The 19,934-nt window shown below is 38.7% G+C and overlaps 1 protein-coding gene across 1 annotated transcript in view; it reads right to left on the reverse strand.

The window, feature by feature from the left end:
• Positions 1-10,658: 10,658 nt before the first annotated feature.
• The window catches only part of LOC139708099 (histone-lysine N-methyltransferase SETDB1-like), a 54,186-nt gene continuing 44,910 nt past the window's right edge, over positions 10,659-19,934 (reverse strand). The window contains exons 23-29 of the mRNA XM_071620078.1: positions 18,638-18,709; positions 17,547-17,797; positions 15,454-15,711; positions 14,643-14,762; positions 12,430-12,530; positions 11,531-11,619; positions 10,659-10,776 (exon numbers count right to left, since the gene is read on the reverse strand). Coding sequence (XP_071476179.1) covers positions 10,659-10,776; positions 11,531-11,619; positions 12,430-12,530; positions 14,643-14,762; positions 15,454-15,711; positions 17,547-17,797; positions 18,638-18,709 — 1,009 coding nt within the window. The remainder of the gene's footprint in view (positions 10,777-11,530; positions 11,620-12,429; positions 12,531-14,642; positions 14,763-15,453; positions 15,712-17,546; positions 17,798-18,637; positions 18,710-19,934) is intronic.

Here is a 19,934-nt window from a genome sequence, read left to right on the forward strand (position 1 = left end):
TCTTAATAAACCACATGAAACAAAAGTAAATCCCGTTCTAGATTATGTGCAAAAAAGAAAACCTAAGCTGTATGTCGTGAAAATGTTTGAAACTGTACTCTCACTACAAAGCCGATTTTATCATCTTTCCAATCGCTTGCGACAAATCAAACTGATTTGGTATAGTGCTTTATATTATGTTAGATTAGTGTAAAGTCATTTAAAAAACGAGTTATTTTGATTTTCATTTCATCAACTTTTGTACAATTTTTATTCGCACATCCCCGTGCCTGTACTATTAATGTGCCGCTTGTTTTCTAAGAAGGGACGGCGAAAAGCTGCGCAATTACTGTCATAAAGACATCTTCCTTTGAGAGTGACGAGTCATGATGCAATGCCACATGAATCAATTGTCTTCCTATTCTATCTGTGAGGCAGCTCCAGTTTAGCACATGCTTCAAATATTTCTGAGTGGCGGCATGGAGCATGGATCAAAGGGAATGAGACTGTAATTGTTACTCCATTTTCTCAAACCTCCTTGGTTCAACTAGAGCATGTCCAGAATGTACCCTTTATATTCTTTGTTTTCGTTTGCTTTGCTGTTATTGTTTTCGATCACGCATAATTTTGAAAAAGGCGTGAGCGTGAAAGACATCTTGACATTATGTTAATCATTGGAGAAGGCGGTTCCTCTCAAGTTCAATGTCTATAAATAGTGGAAACAGTGCACGTAATATGAGATTTTCAACATGGCAAGTCCACGAAAAGTGTACATTGTGCAGAAATTCGAAGAGAGGACCAGGCGAGGAAATGTTAGCAAATTTGTGGTGGGAACGTTATACATGGTTAGGGGATGGAAAGGGGAAAAGAGTACCCTCAGTGTTACGTTAATAACTATGGGTCAGATCAGGCGAGGAGTCTGCTGGAAAGTGAATCAGGACAGAGACTCATCATTACCAATCTTCAAGAGAGTCTGGACACAATACGACTGACAGGAAAAAGTAAGGTAAGTTAGCAATTAATGTTTCATGTCAGTATAAGGCCTACTAGTAAGTACAGACTGTGCAAGATGCATGATTTAAAGGCATAACATTACAATGTCGCAATGATTGAAAAAAAAAAAGTTCCGATTACTGTATTACATTTGATGCATATTATGTGTGGGTCAGTTGCATTACCAAACATTGATTTTTACTGCGTTTTGTAGATCTTCACCAAAGTGAGCATCTTTGATGTAGAGAATGAGCTGATAGACGACCAGAGGGGGCGCAACCAGCGCACGCCCCCCTTTTATTTTTCGTTAAAAACAAAAGAAATAAAAAGAAAAAAATGAAATGAAACCCGGAAAGGGTACCAAAAATAATTAGTTACGCCCCCCCCCCCCCCCCCTTACAGAATTCCTGGATCCGCCCCTGGTTTCAGTCGCCGAGGCAAGAGGAGCTCCCCTCAAAAGACGATTAAGTATGTGTGGAGACATCACGGAAGTGAGTACATTTTTTTTAATACACTATCAAACCATTATTTTGTGCAGTTTTCTACCGGCAAAATATCGTTCGAAAATGGCGTAGTTTTTGTTCGTTCATCTTTCATATGAGGTTTCTGTTCATCTCACCAAAAATGTTAGAAACCTGAAATTATGTGTCAGCCAAAACTATACGATCCCTTTAAAGGAGACCTCCGGATGATTTTCAGATTTTTACAATAGGCGTTTTCACATTATTTTAATTTCCCAAGTCAGAAAATAGCGCGCTATTTCGAAACATCGGGCTGATGTGAAAACGCCTATTGAGCAGCTATAGATTAGTTATACTAAGGACAAAGTTCGGGCATTTGTGATAATTGTGATGAAGAATAAGAATATTTTCAACATTTAGAGCAAATTGCAATGAACAAGGATGATGACATGGCAGAGTCACCATAAGAATGCATGAGTTGGGGCTCGAGAAAGCAGTGCAATAGAATAAGGCATGCAACGATTATACACAGGTGAACTCGCAAGCAAGCGGTATTGTAATGGAATTACACTGCTACATTTCCGAAATATTATGTGAACCTCCTATGTCATCATCCTTGTTCAGTGTAATTTGTTGTTTAAGCCTAAGGTTTTTCAAAGTATCGTTTCTCTGCTCAAGAACCACACTAAATTCCACAAATCTATACATGGAGTTGTCGATCTATGTATTACATGATGGGAAATGATGAAAATCGTCTAAAATGTCCCTTTAATATGGGTAGGGACCCTACAACATAATCGCGTCAAAAGAAAAAAGAAAAGCCGACACGTAAACATAATTCCAATTTACAGCGCCAAAGGGCTATGTGCTCACGTCACTTTGGACAAGTTACGTGTGCGGTATTTAACAATCATGAAAACTCGTCGAGGTAAACATCATATCTAAATATTCTGTACCGTTTATCAGTCATCCATTACAATAATGCATAGGCCTACAATACATGTCAGGTGTGCATAGTACAGTACCTGATGTGGGAAACGAATGTACAGTGTATCTTGCTCGGTGAACGGGAGTTCACGTCCGATTAACGAATTGCAGTCAACAATTGTTTTACATAAAATGACCCATGATAGTAATTAGAGAAATTTGACAGTTCAGAGATAAATTTCTATCTATTTTTTTTTTTTTAGTAATAGTTTTGCTGAGCTTGAAACAACGGTGCCTACTTTTGAGATCGTAAACATGTAGGTTGACCATGTATGAATACATGACGTTTAGATACTAGGTGTTTCAAAAAACATTTCCCACTTTTAATTCTTAATAATTCAAAAACTATATATCAAATAACGCTGTCATTGATATGAGTGATAGCTGAATAGTGTACAATTTGGTTGAAGGTGGTTTAAATATGAAAGCATAAATGAGTTTCATGAAATCCATGATTAATTTCACAGTTAGGTTCCAGATTTTGCTCTATTTTCAACCCTCTGTACAAAATTTCACTTTGCACAGGGGTCAATGGGTGTGTATTGGAGTGTGTGGTTAACACCCTGACAATGGTCCTGAACAATGGCCAGGGTTTGAATGCTCATTATTCATTCATGAGAAATTCCACTATCACAGGTAGTCTTTATTCAGCCTCTGGCAGTATCTGTGTAAAGTCAAACGCCTGTCGATACTGTCGTTGAGTCGCGTCAGTGGTGACAGGAAGTAAAGAAAATCAATTAGAGTATACACTTGTGTATATGGAGCCTTAAATAAATCTACTCTGAAACAAATCGCCCCAATGATAAATGCTGCTGAACTTTTTACCAACAATGATCTCTTTTTATCGAAAAAGCGAAAAATTTGTCAGACTATTTAATTAGTAGACAGTTGTATTAAAATGAGAAACTTTAGATCATTCATGCTATTCATATCCCAAATTTAGTGATATGTCAGAAGCAACATTTGACAATGATTGCCAGCTGGAATGAAATGTATTGTTTGCAAGCACTTTTATACCGTGCATGAATTCAGACTAGCAGTGCCCAGGGCAATCCACATGAATTATTGATTAAGCATTCATGTGCCAGGAAGCCCCAGACTGACGCCTAGTCAACAGGTGGTTCAGGCATTGTTCAGGGCCATTGTCAGCACACACTCACATACACATCATTGGTTCCTGTGCGAAGTTCAATTTTTGTACAGAGGGTTAATAGTTGCCACCGTCTAGCTATAAGAGATATATATATATTTTTTGTATGTTTCTTGGGACATTTGCTTCATTTTTACATCTGCCAATGAATGACGTTAGATGCTTTACATCCAAATGGCGTTAATTTGGTTTTGTTTTGTATGTTTGTATGAAAAAAAAAAACCCACCATAAGTTGTCAACTTATATCTAAATACAACTTTTGAACTGAGAGTACTTATCGTTTGGTTAGAGTAATGATATTATAATCTTCGGTTTTGACATTTCGTTTCCCCTGCTTTCTTTATAGGCAGGGGACCTTGCACAGACAGCAAAGTATAAAAGAAAATAGATGAAAATAGAAAGTGATGGATCCATATTGGATGTCATACTCTGGGGGAAGCTGCTGCGGTAGGCAAGGACCTCACCTCTCGAAACAAAGTGACAGTTGAGATAACTGCCGTCATCAAAGAGGACGGACGGGTTTCCACTACTCGTTCAAGCAAGATTGAGGTAAATTTTCATTTTACAAAAAATGCAATGTTACTTTCTATTAGCAGGCATTTCAAAGTCACGATTCACACACACACACACACACACACACACACACACACACACACACACAAATCCTATTCGGATCTCATTTGGCATTATACATGTAAAGTTATTGGTTCTGTTTATGTTAAAATATTCAAATGCTCCAGTGTATGCCAGATCGCCCGGGATCTGATCTACGGTGATCCGGGAAGAGATCTTGTGTTGATGCTTTGGGTATTCTTGGACATACGGGAGGCCAACACGGTAACTTTTGGAGGTCAAAAACGTCTGGCATCATCAGGGGACTGTCGTGTTACACGAGCAAGCGGGGATGGATCCGTGTGGCTGCTGTGTAGCTGCCATGTTTATCCGTGTAGATGCTGTGTTGATCAGTGTTGATCCGTGTAGATGCCGTGTGTGTTTAGTGTACACGCTGCACTCTTCAAAAGTGAAAACATAGTTTTGGTAAGGGTTTGAGAACCCGTCATGCAGTATTGCATATTTGCTTGCAATATATCGAAAGAGGCTACCCAGAAATTTACCGGGCTGACGCGAATTGCCGAGAGATAAGCTGTTTTGGAGTACATTTGTATTTTCAGATCTAAAGTAAAAATCGGTATACCGACTTTTATTCCAGAGAGATCCAGGTAAACTCCGTCTCAGTAACAACTCAGATATGGATAATTGATTGAGCTTTTTTTCAGCTGCATTTTCAAGGTTATTACCAATAAAAGAAAAGCTTTTCGAGGTACATTTTGTATACCCTTTTGTTACTATTACAGCTAGTAACTGATCAGTGGGAGTCAGTGGGAATGCTGGGGATGATTGTTAATTCTTGTGATATTCATTCAGGGAGGCGATTCATTTAAGAGTACATTATAAGTCTATCGTTGTGTGAAAATTATTTGCTTCAGAACGATCTCATATTCAAATTATGTGCAGTTTAACAACAAGCCACTGTCAGGCATGCTAACCTGCAAACATTGAACTGCATGTTTATTACTGCTTGAACATGAGACCATTCTGAAGCAAATAATTTTCACACAACAAAAGATATGAAGAGTTAGTTTGCAAAAACCGATAAGTCCATTTTTGAAGATTTTGAAGTACAATCTCTGTCATAAAGTACAAAATAATACCTTTTAAATGATATATTGGTCACCACATATAAGGGTATATTTTTGAAGTTATGGTCAAAAGAAGCCAAAATTGTTTTACTATTCTCTTTATTTTTCTTGACCTTTAATCGCAAATATTTCCATTTGGCAAATATGGACTTATCGGTTTTTGCGAACAAACTCTTCATAAGTACTCTTAAATGAATTCCACAAGGATTGGAACAATCATCCTCCAGCATTCCCACTGATTAGTTACTAGCCATCCCCTATTTGTGTCTTGGCACTCAATATGATTTACACACCTGTATCACAATTTCAAATGTGCTGAAATCTGCACAGGTCTTTTTACAATGATTTTGGGGCATTTATTACTATTTTTGAATGCACAAAGCAGCTTTCAAACATTTTGGTCACAACATTTTTTGGTAACCAATGAAAACATAGGTAGATGTCTATCAATACACAAAAAAATGGTGTCCCTCTTCAATGCCACAATTGGTGATTTGTGATGTTGAACTTGCCATTTCTTGACAGCAAAAATTAATCACTAGTACAATCCCAAAGACATATTTGTAAGATAGTGACAAATTATGTATTTATTGTTCATTGTGTCGTATATCTCGCTGTCATTTTTCCACAGTGTTCAAAGCCAAAACGTCAGGACAAACAAGGAGTTGTCGCGATTGGGGAAACGAGTCGGTAAGGGTGAATTCTTATATGGTAACATTAAAGGGATGACTTATGAAATAGTACAGAGCATACCATTTTCAGAGGAATTAAAACTTTATTTGATGAAAATCCGGTTTGGAATGACTGGAACATCCAAAAACAAAAAGTAAAACAAAGCGATCATAATAAAGTGAGGGTCCCACACTTACTATAGTCGCTCTGTTTTGGATATCTCGCTGAGCCATTTCAAAACCAATTTTTATCAAATGAACTTACACGCTCTTTCATATTTCATAACAGATTTCTCATTATCTCACCACAAAATGTTAGAAACTTGAAGTTAAATCTCAACCAAAACTATACGATCCTTTTAAGTTATGAGGGTGGTTGTCGGTGACAGATCCAGGGGAGTGAACCTACTTTAGTTTTTGCCAAGATAAAAGCATACAGACACACACACACACTCACATACACAAATCCCTGAATTCATCAGACATAAATTAACACAAATAAAGTTATCTTCACGATCCTTTTAGACAGTCAGTATTTCCATATTCATTTATTTTACACATTTCAGCCCATTTTTCCCACACCCGCCACAATATGACAGCCCATCCTGTAGGCTTCATATCAGTTTTCTCAATATATCAGGGTTCAGGGCAAAAAACAAAACAAAAACAAAACAAAACAAAACTACAACAACAAATATAAAGAGCATGGATCTAGAAAACCCCCTTGTTACAAGATTTGTCACGTCCAACCTCTTTAAACAGCAGAACCTTGTTAAATTGAGGACTTAAAAACCATGACACACGAGTTGTTAAATAATTTTTCTCACTATACATCAGCGCACAAAAACAATGAAGTATTAAAGGGGAAATCCAGCCCAAATATAAGTTAGTCTGACAAGAAAGAGTAAATTATTACGGGTTCAACAGTATGATTTTGATCGAAATCGGATTAAAAATAAGGAAGTTATGACATTTTGAAGTAACATTTTTTTCGGGGGGGGGGGGGTAAACACTTCTTGTGCAGTCAATATGAATATGCAAATGGCAAAGTGAGCATGTCATTCCCTCTAAACTTACAATTTTAATAGTTAGTACATAAAATGTTTAAATTTCCAATTTTTCATTCAAATGCAGTGATGCCCGAGGCCCAAATCCTCGTATATATAAGTGATCACTATTCTTTTATCAGGATTCTTGCTATATCGGGGTCAAAAACAAAGAAATATTTGTGACCCAGCATCACAAAACCAACACAAAGTCGTCAGACTTGGATCTTTAGTAAGGGCAGATTCTGAATAAGCAGACTCTCAGCTTTAAAATAATGTATAGCCCAATTGAAATGGACTCTCCTACACTATCTAATTATTGAAAAGAAAGCACACGCTCTTAAGTGGCTTTCAACAATAATAGTGCCTGTCCGAACTGGGCAAGCAAAAAGTTTTTAAAGTCACCGTTTATTCACATATTGCCCCCCCCCCCCCCCCCCCCCCCCCCAACGAACCCATAATGTCAACCATACAAATGCCCATAGATAATGGCTTTTTAGTGATGCAAAACACTTCATTTCAGCAACTTTCCAACACTTATGTGAAGAAGCCCCAATGCCATGCAATGGCAACATTCGATTGGAACAAGTTTCTTATTTTTTGTGTTTATGAATGCAAATCAATGTGTGTTGTTTATGCAAAAAGACCTGGACTAACACATGATTTTCTATATTATTACGTTATATTTTGGACTTTTTTCCGGGCAAGTAAAATTAATGTTTGGGCAAGTGTTTTGCAACAAATTTGAAAATCTGCTTGCTCAACTGGGAAAGTGGTAAAATAAAGTTAGGTAGCACCCTGCTGTGCACAAAATCCTACTGGATTTGGGTGTAAATTCGAAGTTTCTGTCATTGTTTTGTCACAGTGTTCTGTGTAACAGTCGTGCCTTTACAGTATTTTGCTGTTATTGGTCATCTGAAAGAAATACAATCATAGATTTGTCATACAATTTACATCAGCGCAAAGCTAGGCATTTTCTCTACAACTGTGCTCACTATATGTCAAGCTTAACGAAAATCTGTAGAAGGTGCATAGATTTAAAAAACAAAATGTTTTCTCAAAGCATAACTACATTGATGTCTCAGAATAATGTGGCACACATGAGGTTTCCACCATGGCACAGACAGAGGTAAAGGACAAGTCCACCTTCATATACATGAGGATTGAGTGAATGCAACAATATTAGTAGAACACATCAGTGAGAAGAGTTTTGGGGAAATCTGACAATCTGTTCAAAAGTTATGAATTTTTAAAGTATCTGCGCAGTCACTGCTGGATGAGAAGACTACTAGAGTGTATGATGCCACATGCATACAACAATATAAGGAAAATAAAAAGAGAATTTCACAAAACTTTACTTTTTGAATAAGTGCACATTTCTTCGACTTGTTACTGATGTATGTTAAAGGGTGATATTATTCCCCCTGCCTTCTGAAAGAAAGAAGTCGAGTGTTCTTTTGTTTTTGCAAGAAAAGTGAAAATATGTTGAATTTTCTTTATACTTTCCTTATATCGTTGTATACAAGTGACATCACAAGCTATAGTAGTCTTCTGATCCAGCTGTGAGTGAGCAGAAACTTTAAAAATTCATAACTTTTGAAAAGATTGTCTGATTTTCCTCAAACATTCATTACTGTGTTCTTCTACATAAAGCTGCATTCACTCAACCAAAATGTCTGTGAATATGAACTTGCCCTTTAAGTAAGGCTTATAGCCCAGCACCATCCAGGATTGTGACTTGCTCTGAGGCAGCCATTTTTTACTTCGGTCTGATTCAAAATGCAAAGACAGCCAATTACCAACATGTTTAATTATGCACCACACTTTTAACTGGAGGTAGGTCAGTTACATGTAGACATGAATAATGTTTGATAAGTATAGCCAGCATGTGTTGGAATGGGTGATCTATCATTTGGTCTACTCCCACTTCGTCTAATAGCCATTTTGTTTCAACCCACATGGTCTAATCCCATTTGGTCTTCAACCAGTTTGTCTATTGACCATTTAGTCCAATAGCTACTTAGAATCATTTCCAGTCGGTCTACTTCCAGATGGGCTATGCCCACTTCGTCTAATACTCACATTATTAGACAAAGTGGGAAAAATCCAAGGAGACAAGATTACAATTAGACCATCTGGTCATTAGACAAAACGATAATTAGCCAAACTGGGCATTAGACCAAGTAGGGATTAGACCAATCGGGCATTAGACGAAATTGATAGTAGACCAAAAGAGTTTAGCCGAGTGGTGTTAGACGAACTGGGAAGTAGACCATCTGATAGTAGACAAAGTAGCAATAAACCTTGTGATGTCGCTCTGGGCAAAGCACAAAAATCAATGGTTACTTAGATATTACTCATACTGACCTCAATCGAAGCAACCATCTTCAAGATTATCCGATCCTATTGGCTAACTGTTCCTGAGGAACGACAAGAATCGCAAAGTGCAATGCCCCTAGGCACCCAAGCTGACTTTTGCCAAGTACAGTGAACTCAACAATGAAAATTCCACTACAATCATACACAGAAAAACACTAAAGTCTATATTTCAATGTTTAATGTTTTCATCAAATAGAGAAATCGGTAGCAGCCACTTTGGCAAGTAAAGTCTACTGCACACTACACGACTTTGCCACAATTTACCACTTGTACAACCTTAAGACCGGATGTGTGACGTCACCTGCCCTGCCAGTTTACAGTAGTGCGACTGGGTTGCAATGCTTCTAGTACAAATTGGGCAGTTCACATTCTCACAACCAGTCATGGGCTTTCAGCCAGTCAGGCTACAGTATAAATGTACCGAAGCCAGGACGGTCGTAAGCCTAGCAGTGTAGTCTGATCGTATGGTGTGCGGTCTCAAGTCATGCGACTGCGACTGGTCACATGACCCGGCTCGTATCTCTAGTTGTGCGACCAGTCATATCGTGTAGTGTAAGTGGGCTTCAGAAGAGGGGGTACTGTTTTATTTTGCCACTACTCCTTTTTGTGTGTGTGCATGTGTGCGTGTGTGTATACACAGGATAATCAAAATCTTGGTTTTAGTTGATAATTTACAACTGTCATTTTTGTAAGACCCTTATGTCCCCCCACCCCAACATTCAATGTAACTATGCTACTATAATCACAATGAATTAGTGCACTGAACATAACTTTCTTTAATTAAAGTCCAAGTATCACCCCCCTGAAAAAAAACAACCAAACAAACAAAAATACTGGAGAAGGTACCTACTGCAGGAGTCTTTGGAAAACACATTTGAAAATAACAAAACTTTTTTTTTTTTCGTTGAGTAGTTTCAGAAATTATTTTTGGACGGACGGAGACCTGTAAAATCTGTTCTTTTAAAGACTTCTCTTACTTTTCCTTACAGGGAATGCCTACTGATATGAAATGAGACAAATTCAGAAAAGTCTGTGAATGCCACTTGACTTTGAGCTGTCAGCAAATCACACACATATACACACACACACACACACACACACACACACACAACAGAGAGAAATGAATTCTCATGTTCGGTCTTGTTGCGAAATATGTACATCAATTTTTCCAGTCCATGGATTCAAAACAAATCTTCACATTGAAAAAAAAAAAAAATACTGTATAGCGTCAAGGGGTCAAAATGATGTAGAAAAATATGATGACAACGTCGCTCTTGGGAGGATGCTGATATCATAGTAACCGGCCCCGGCAGTTTGTGGCACCGCAGAAGCACTTAATCTCTCTCCCGGGAACACATCCCACCTCGTAGTTGTAATCCCAGTTCAGCTCCACTCCAGCTCGGATGTAGCTGATGAAGATGAAGATGTAAAATAATCACAAAAATGGTAAGAGCAATACAACTCTACAACAGAGCACTCCTGTTTATAAAATGAAAACAACTATAACTAGAAAAGCACTCAGAGAGCACAGACCTCTGTTATGCCAGCATCTCATTTCCACTCTTACACACACGCAATTTCCCAAAATAGAAGCCTTTTGTTTACGTCATTGAATGGCGCCTTGCCCGAGCAGAGCATGCGCGTTAGTGCTAGTATGTAAACTTCCAATATGCACAGCTTGAACCCCAAGTTCGTTGACCATATACTGCATGCCAAAAGATGAAAAATACTTCAAGAATCCATGAAAATTCCTGGATCAAGCAATTTCGGGTCTGACATGCACTTACAAAATATTACATAACTTCAGAACCACGTGCTCGGGTGTTGCGAATTTAGTCTCAAAAGTTGTGCAAGACTTCAAAGAAAAAAGTCATGAAACGTTGCGGCGCGAGATTTTTACATTACAGATTTATCGTGAAAAATGTCAAGGGGGGGCCCAAAAAGCCCCCTCCCCAGTATTTTTTTTTTTTTTTTGTGGTTAAACAGTGGACTCCCTGTTAGTCGATCTTGACAGGACCAAGGAAAAGACATTGACTTGGGTGATATTCAAATTCTACGTGCACACAGGAATAACAAAGATAAGGTCATGAATGCATAATTGGAATTGTTTATTTCCATAACTTCAGCGCGACAGAGAACATAAAAACAGAGAATCAGACTTACTCAGCAGCGAAAAATGCTACCCAAGGGAACCGCAGGTCATGAGAATCCACGAAGACGTTCTGAACAAACAGGTTTGGCCTGCAGCTATGCTGTGGGGGGAAAAGAAAAGAAGCCTTATCCATGGCTCAACACTAACTTTTTTGTTTGGTGGCCCGATGGGGCCACCAAAATCCTAAATTTCAAATTTTTAGTAGCCCAAGAGAAAAATTTGGTGTCCCCCCCAAAAAAGAACAATAAAAAACATTAAAAGTCCTTCTTTTTTTATGAGTCAAATATTTAAGTTTATGATAGTAAGAATTAGAAGTTGGACATATCTACTCATAAATAAACTTCAACAAACTTGCAACACTCACTCTCAGGCACTCATTCAGTCCTTTTCATCCATCCTTTAAACAAATTTAACTGCTAATTTCTGGCGCAAAAAGTTATGAATTTATTGACATACTTTTCAAACAATTTTGGTGGCCCGAGGTGGGCCACCAATTTTGCCCTTTTTTGAAATTTGGTGGCCCGACTTTCATTTTTGGTGGCCCTGGGCCACCTGGCCACCATTAGAGTCGAGCCCTGCCTTATCACATATCATGTGTGTGTCATTCAAAACAAAAAGCACAGCACAATCAAGACCAATGAAACTTAAGTGACAGTCAGTCTTATGGGGATTGGCATATATTTCAGAAAAAAATTGTTTGTTTTGGACTTTGCTAAAAATAAACATTTGGGTTAAAGCCTGGACAGATTGTCATATCTCATAAGAATTTTTTCCGACCCATGAAAACGCGACTGCACTTTATTTAGTATATGACATTGCTACCTTTTCTTGAAAGGAAAGATTTGAATGTTCTTTAGAACCACAAATATTCTAGATCTCACAAGTAGGAAGAACTTTCCACAGCACTCACATTCAGATATCTTCCCAAGTTTCCCATGTTCTTTGCGTCCATGACGTAGCAGTGCTTCTCTCCAAACAGGCTGCGAGTGTTCGCCGGCAGATCCACTTTCGCTGAAAATTTGAACAACACAAATACAGAGTAAATCCCTTTTATAATGAACACCATATATGTGACCGTGCATCACAAAACAAACAAAAAGTCGGGGCCCTTGATTTTATGTGAGGACTCAAAAAAGGTGAAATGGATCAATCAAGTCAATGTTGAGTTTTTTGCTAATAGACTACGCCCAATTTCAGCTTAATCTGATAGTCTCTTCATTGTTGTTGCTCCAGTGGTTTACATCCTGTGTTTTGTCCCTTTCTTCACACAGCTAGCACGGCTTGGTAGAGATTATAAACACTTGAATAGACTCTGTACTTCAGAGCCTGCTTTCTCAGTTCACACTTTTCCAGAGTGTGTGCTATCTTTCCAGTATTTAGGTACATGTAGGTTAGGGGAGTCCATTTGAATCGAGTTATACATCATTTAAAAGCTTAGAGTCTGCTCTTTCAGGATCTGCTCGTAACTAAAAATCCATGTCTGACAACTTTTTGTTGGTTTTGTGGTGCAGGGTCACATATAACAGCATTTTGTAACAACAAAGTAAGAAGTCAGGTCCAAAAATGCTTGCTGTAAATAACAGTGTATTAACAGCATCAATTTTTTCTCTTTTTTTTTTTTCAGTCGACAAGTGCGGATACTGCCACGCAATGGTTGGATATACTGCCAAGTGTTGCTTGAAATGAGTAAAATGCTTGGGGGAAACAAAAAAGAAGGAAATATACAGCAAAATGCCTAATAAAAAGGGATAAAGCAAAAACTTGATTCGGGAAAACACAATAAAAAAAGTGAAGATGTCATATTATAATTCCTTTTTTTCTTTGTCTTCTTTCTTTCTTTCTTTTCCTAACCTTCAGACTAAAAGCGCCATGAGCATCTTTTTGATAGACTGTTGCGCTATAGAAGTATACACTATTATTAGTATTAGTATTAGTATTAGTATTAGTATTATTATTATTATTATCATTATCATTATCATTATCATTATTATTATTACTGTTATTATTATTATTATTATTATTATTATTATTATTATTATTATTATTATTATTATTATTATCATCATCATCATCATTATCATCAATCAGAACCAGAAAAGCCAATCAAGATTTGGGCAAATTTCTTTTCTCCTCTCTTGCAGAAACAGATTATATTCACAGACACAATTATCGTAATGTTTATTCATTTTTCTTTCTCAGTAACACCAAATCACAATCCACACCTCCTTGATAATCACTGTGAATAAGATGACAATATGACATTAATTTCAAAATGTGTTCTTATAAATGTATCATTTTTAATGTCATTAAGATTCCTCCAGTGTTATTTTCATCATATCACATCAATACAAGATGCTGCCTGCTTGCCCACGGGAAGTAAAACTCTCTGGTGGGCAAGTAAAATAATGGACCCGTGTCGGTTACATTTATCAGACACTTGTCTAGATATTGTCTGTGTGAAATCTATGTCACCTGTTTTATCAACATAATGCTTATTATGAAGCAATTACTACAAAAGTGGAAATTTTGTGTGGTGTGAAAATTTGGGGGCATCTTGCACGATGAGAAAGTGGCACGACAATAAAAGCATGTGAATCTTTTCCTTGTTATGTGCAAAATTATCTTATATCTTTCACTTTAAGGTAAGTTCTATTGCACGGGTATAATTGTTACTGTAAAAGTTGTTTCTTTTTGCGAAAGTAATTTTTTGCGCTTGGCCTGGGTAAGAGGAATTTTGCATAATTTTCATTCCACGGAATAAAAACATTTATCAGTGGAACACATAACATGGCAAACAATTTGTGTGTTCTCTATTTTGCACTGCTTTTTGGTTGCGAGAATTGTGCAAAAATTTCCACACTGCAAAACTCTCCACTTTGACGGTATGATATCTGTAGTTTTCTTCACATTCACTAGTCCTGTAGCATGGATGAATTTGTTGCCATTACGTGGACCAGTTCCCTTCCAATACAATATGTGCTGCCAAAGACATCATCTTCTGTGGCTGTCTGTGAAATTAAAACCACACAAGTATCATCTTACCCAGAAGAGCACAAAAAATGATTTGTGTGAAAATTCATGCTTTTATAGTACTGTAATTGTGAAATTGATTAACATTATTACCTTCTTTCTTCTCCTCCTCCTCATCCACCGGTTGTGATGCTGCACCAGGGCTGCCATGGTAACGCAGTCTCTTCCTTCGGGAGCAGGTGGATTTCCTGGCACGCGGTCCTGTGATGACTCCTGCGTAAAAAACAAAACAAAAAACCAAAAAAAAAAATTGCCCCATGGGAATCTCTTATGTCAGTTCAAGTTCGAGATTCAACTTTCCTTCTAAACCGGTGAATACACTTGGACGGACAATGTCGTTTCAAAGACATAGGAATAAGAGAATCATCCAAAACTCATGTCCTCAACAATTTTGTCGAGCTTAGGTCATGCACATCACCGTTTGCCTCCAAAGCCCCCCCCCCCCCCCCCCCCCCGATATCAGCTGTCAACTTTGCAATCGCGACAAAAATTGGCACACACATTACCTGCTACGTCATCTACAAAACTGTAGAGTTATTATTTGCCCTTCTTTTATCATTTATGCTAATTCATGCATCTTTAGATAAAGATAGTTAGACATCAAATACTAAGGACCTCCTGCACTCCCTCTCTCCTAAAATCCAGATGAGAAACTAAATGTACTTTCTCATTTTTACTTGAACCAAAACAAATTCTTTGTATAGCACAGTACCAGTACTTTACCTGTTCCCAAAGTTGTTATTATTTGTTTTTCTGCACTTTACAGTGTTTCGAACCTTGATACAACGAACTGTTGATTATTACAAAATGATTTCACTGGTCCAAAGAATACTATTGAGAAAAAAAAAAATTACTGTACTCCTGAGCGATGATAACATCATCGATTCTAAGCAGGGATACTCACTTGGTTTCACCAGTTTCTTGTCATCAGTCTCTTCAGAATTAGGCTCATCTTTTGTTTCCACCTTCACTCCATCTTTGCTCTCTTCCTTCACGGCGGTTCCCTTGTACGAGATCGCGAGCTCCGACGTCCTCTTGCTGATGGCGTCGTCTTGCGAGGCCGATGGTTCTTCTTTGATGTCCTCAGCAACAGGCTTTTTGTCGGCGGCGGTTTTCTCGATTTTCACTTGCCCTGGATTTGCAGCGTTCTTTGGCGGATCCACTGAAATGATCTGGATGTCATCGTCGTCGTCATCGTCATCATCCTCGTATCCTCCTCCTCCTTTCCCCTCTATCCAGGAGAGAACATCAAGACAAAGAAAAATACTCATCAGTTGGATATAATCATGGGGATGCACACTTCAGAGGGACTCAAACCCACGACCTCCTGAATGCTAGACAAGAGTCATAAGAATTATAATATTTGTTAATGAAGGGCAACTGGTCTATTATAACAAAAAAAAAACAATTTGATGCAAGAATCACTGATTAAAAAAAAAAGAAGAAGATACATAGCTGAAGTGATCTTTGGAGGAAGAAGTTTGCATGGTGTTGTACATAGCATATGCTCGGTTTAGGGTTCATATGTGTGAGTCCTGAAAAGGACTGTCGGCATGAGAGAGGAAATGAGATGATAGAAGAGGAAGAAGCGAGAAAGTGAGCGAGAGTATTCTTTCTAGAGTGTGTGTAGTAATAAAAAGGACTGTGAGCCAGAGAAGAGTGTGGGGCAAGGAGAAGGACTCGACGTCCTCTTTCATTCCGTCTGTCCGTCCTCTTTCATTCCAACAGTCCTTTTCAGGACTCACACACGATGAACCGTAGACCTAGCATATGTCATAGCTGAAGTGACTGTAATGGACATTGCAAGACTATTAGCTATCAAATACTATTATAGAATGGGTAGCGAGAATCCTGCGATCTGATTGGTCGAGAGCTATGTGTTCATTTTTACTGGCCGCACGCTGAGTCACAGTGGTAAACATGTTATCGCGCACTTAGCAAGAGTACGCGTACTTGTAACAAAGGTTCGCGCACTAAAGCAAGCGTTCGCGCACTCGGCTTGGCCATGCATCCAGTAAAAACTTATGCATGGCTGGCCATGCATCCAGTAAAAACCGTAAGTACGGGTATGCATGCCCTTTACGGAAAGCCAAAAGGAAATGCATCCAGTAATTTTGTCATCGGGTAACACGATAGAAAACTGGGTTTTTGACAAGAAAATTACCCATTCTATAAATCAAATGACGCACATGTCTTTTCGTGCGTCAGTCGGAATATAGTGTGCATGCGGTAACTATGGAATTTAGCCTAAACCCACTCGGCTTCGCCTCGTGGGTTAAGCATTCCATAGTTACCTTATGCACACAATTCCGACTGACGCACTCAGACCTGTGCGTCATTTGTATACTGTTCAACTTATTTCACCATCAACCACAAACGCATCACAAAGTCAAATTAACACTAACAATCAGAATTCAAATCTTGAGACTTCTTGCAATCGATCACATGGGCAGAAATATCCGACTACTTGCCCATCGCAAGAATTTGCCAACAAATCTGTGCAAGTGTGACATCTGCCCAACACACACTGCGCTTCACTGCGTGTGCTTCTCTTTGGCCTATGGTTCCTGTGCGTCACAGTGGTGTGGTTTGTGCGCTGTTGTTGTGGTGCGCCCACTGATGTGCGCTATGAATGATGGGATATAATATCTTGAGATTATTTGCTCCAGCATTTACATGCTCACTGCAGGTCGAATTATCATAATAATTCAGAAATAAGCCCAAGATGTCTTGGTATCTGCGTCGCAATGCTGATCACGATAATTAGTGGGATTTTTGTGTCCATACGGGCAAATACCACAAGATTTTGATAGCGATGCAAATCTTATGATTTGTATCACGCTAATTCACCTATATTTGAATCCCACTTATGTCACTTCCACTCATCCGTAGTTTGGCAAATAAATTTGTCTCTTGGGGAAAACACATAATGAACATCAACAACGATAAGAATAACAAATAACAACAACAAAACACCAACAAAAAAGTTCCACTAACTTTCTTTCTCCGCCATCTTGAGTCTGGCCTCTTGCTGGGCCTGCTTGCGCTGCCGGATAGCTGCAACCTTCTTTGGATCCAAGTAGTCCTTGGAGGGGCTGGGGTTGTAGCCGTATTTGAGGATGACAGCCTCGGACTTCTCGGCACTCCCGCGGGTGTCTCCTCCTGCCGCCGTCACCAGCGGCTTCTTGCCGGCACTGAGGGGCGGTTCGGGAGCCTTCTTGGTGTCGCTGCTGGCAGAGGAAACTGACCTGTTTAGATCAGAGCGTACGAGTTACAGCTTTAGACCACACAGTGGTGGAATTCTGATACTTGACAAATGGCATTGAATTAAAAAAAACAACAACAACTAGAATTGGCTGAGCATAGAAAACTGTAGTCTAGCGCTCACGTACGCACACTCACAGAAATGTAGAACTTGTAGTTACAACACAACTTCAAGTCTACAAATGGTATTTCTGCAGGAAATATTTTAACTAAAAAGAGGGCCTACATCTGCAAATTGAAATATTAATAATTCCGGATTGTAACTATTGGATGATGAAAATAATGACTGAAAAAGATTTGAATGAAAGAAATAAAAGTATCATAAGCATGCCACGTGAATGATGTGAACAGGTTAGTATGTGCTGTTAAACTAACAGCAAACCAAAAGGCTTTATGAGAGTGGTCTCCAATTCAAAAGCATTTCTATCAGACATGGAACTCTGAGAGGCTGTTGGCAGGTGTAGAATGAAAACACCTGCAGTGAACTAATCAGGGTCCCTTAAAGAGAGAATGAGGATTTACAAAAGTTGTAGACATTTCGCAAACATTACTGACAGCAACTAAAATATGTCTACAGATTTATAATGATAGAATTTTTCTACCAACATTGTATCATTTCTCCTTGCTACACCATAAGAGACGGATAGATACTTTTGTTCTCAATTTTGCCTCAAGCAATTCACTTTTCTCGGTCAAGTGAAATCATAGGAAGAAATTTGTGAGGGCTTTTCAAACAAAAGGTGCTACTTTGCGTGGAATGAGGGAGAGATTGACCGGACAAATGAGGGATTGACCGGACGAGTAAAAATCAATTATTCACTGACCACTGGCTCTGCTCAGTGTTCTCGGACTGTCTGCGCAAGACGAGACGCGTCCCACCACCGGCTGATGATTCCCTTTAAAGATAGAGACAACACCATCACTTCAATTGAAGGAAAGTTTACCCAAGTGGAAAGAGAGCAATGCAATTGGCTAAGAAAAATGTGACCAGCTACAACAAAAGGATCCTAAAGTCGCTGATGGCTGAGCCGAGAAAAATCAAGTTCCACAGATCATTAAAATCGGTGAAAACGATCAGATTTCTGTTTTCGGCATTATTACGCAGTCTAATGTATCGTCTATCATCTGTCAAAATTTCGAAGCTAAATGATCAAAGGAAAGGAAAGAAACTAGCATTTTTCTGGGCCATGATTTTCCGACATTCAACGGAACAGAAACACGTCCGAAGATTTGGATTTCGTGCCGCAGCTAGTCTCTGCCCCTAGCAACAAGGGAGTGATCTTATTGATCAGTGCGTGACATCCAGATTACTGATTGGTCGTGCGTAGATCACTGGGGCTCGGCTTGAATGAACATCGCTGAAGTTGCTAGAAGCATACGTCCTTCTATTGTCAAAAGGTGGAAACTGTCTTGCCTCCCCTTGATCACGACAGCGTCAGAAGGAAAACTTTGAAGGTGGTTTTTCTTGAAATGCTGATTTCCTAAACAACTCGATGAAATCATTGATATCTCCGCAACCGAGTACTTTTATGAGTCGTGTTGCATATGAAATTAAAGTGGAAGAGCAAGGGAATAATGTCATAGTGCCATAATGCCAATGGCAGAAAACTGTCCTACCCTGATTTTCGGATCCTTTTGTTGTAGCGGGTCACAAATAAGAAGAAAAAAAGCCCAAAGTAACATTTGTTGCTGTCATGATGTATTACTCCCTTGATCTAATTTCCATTGCCAAACCACTCTAAGGTTGTCTCAATCTAAACCATGGTTAACTTTAAGTCCAGACTAAGAACAAGTGTGAAATAGGTATACCTCTGACACATATCTAGAGTGCGCTTATTATTGGATGTCTCTTATTGTACACAATGTGTCAATTGCCATGTACATATTAAACCCAAACTTGCATATTCTAGGGAGTAGACTCAAATCATCTACTGTATACACAATATTTTGCGGGGTCTATGTTTTCACAAATTTTGTCTGTCATGTCCTTTTCACGAATTTAACAATGTGTGAAAATGTTAACTCTGCTCCCAACCTGAATGCAATGTGCACACACTCATTTCTCCATCTATTGCTCTCCTCCACTATCATGAATTTAACCACCCACAAAAATTGTCTGGA

Source organism: Diadema antillarum, unplaced genomic scaffold (assembly GCF_040938485.1).
Source record: "Diadema antillarum isolate AM-2024a unplaced genomic scaffold, OU_Dant_1.0 seq00001300_RagTag, whole genome shotgun sequence".
NCBI lineage: Eukaryota > Metazoa > Echinodermata > Echinoidea > Diadematoida > Diadematidae > Diadema > Diadema antillarum.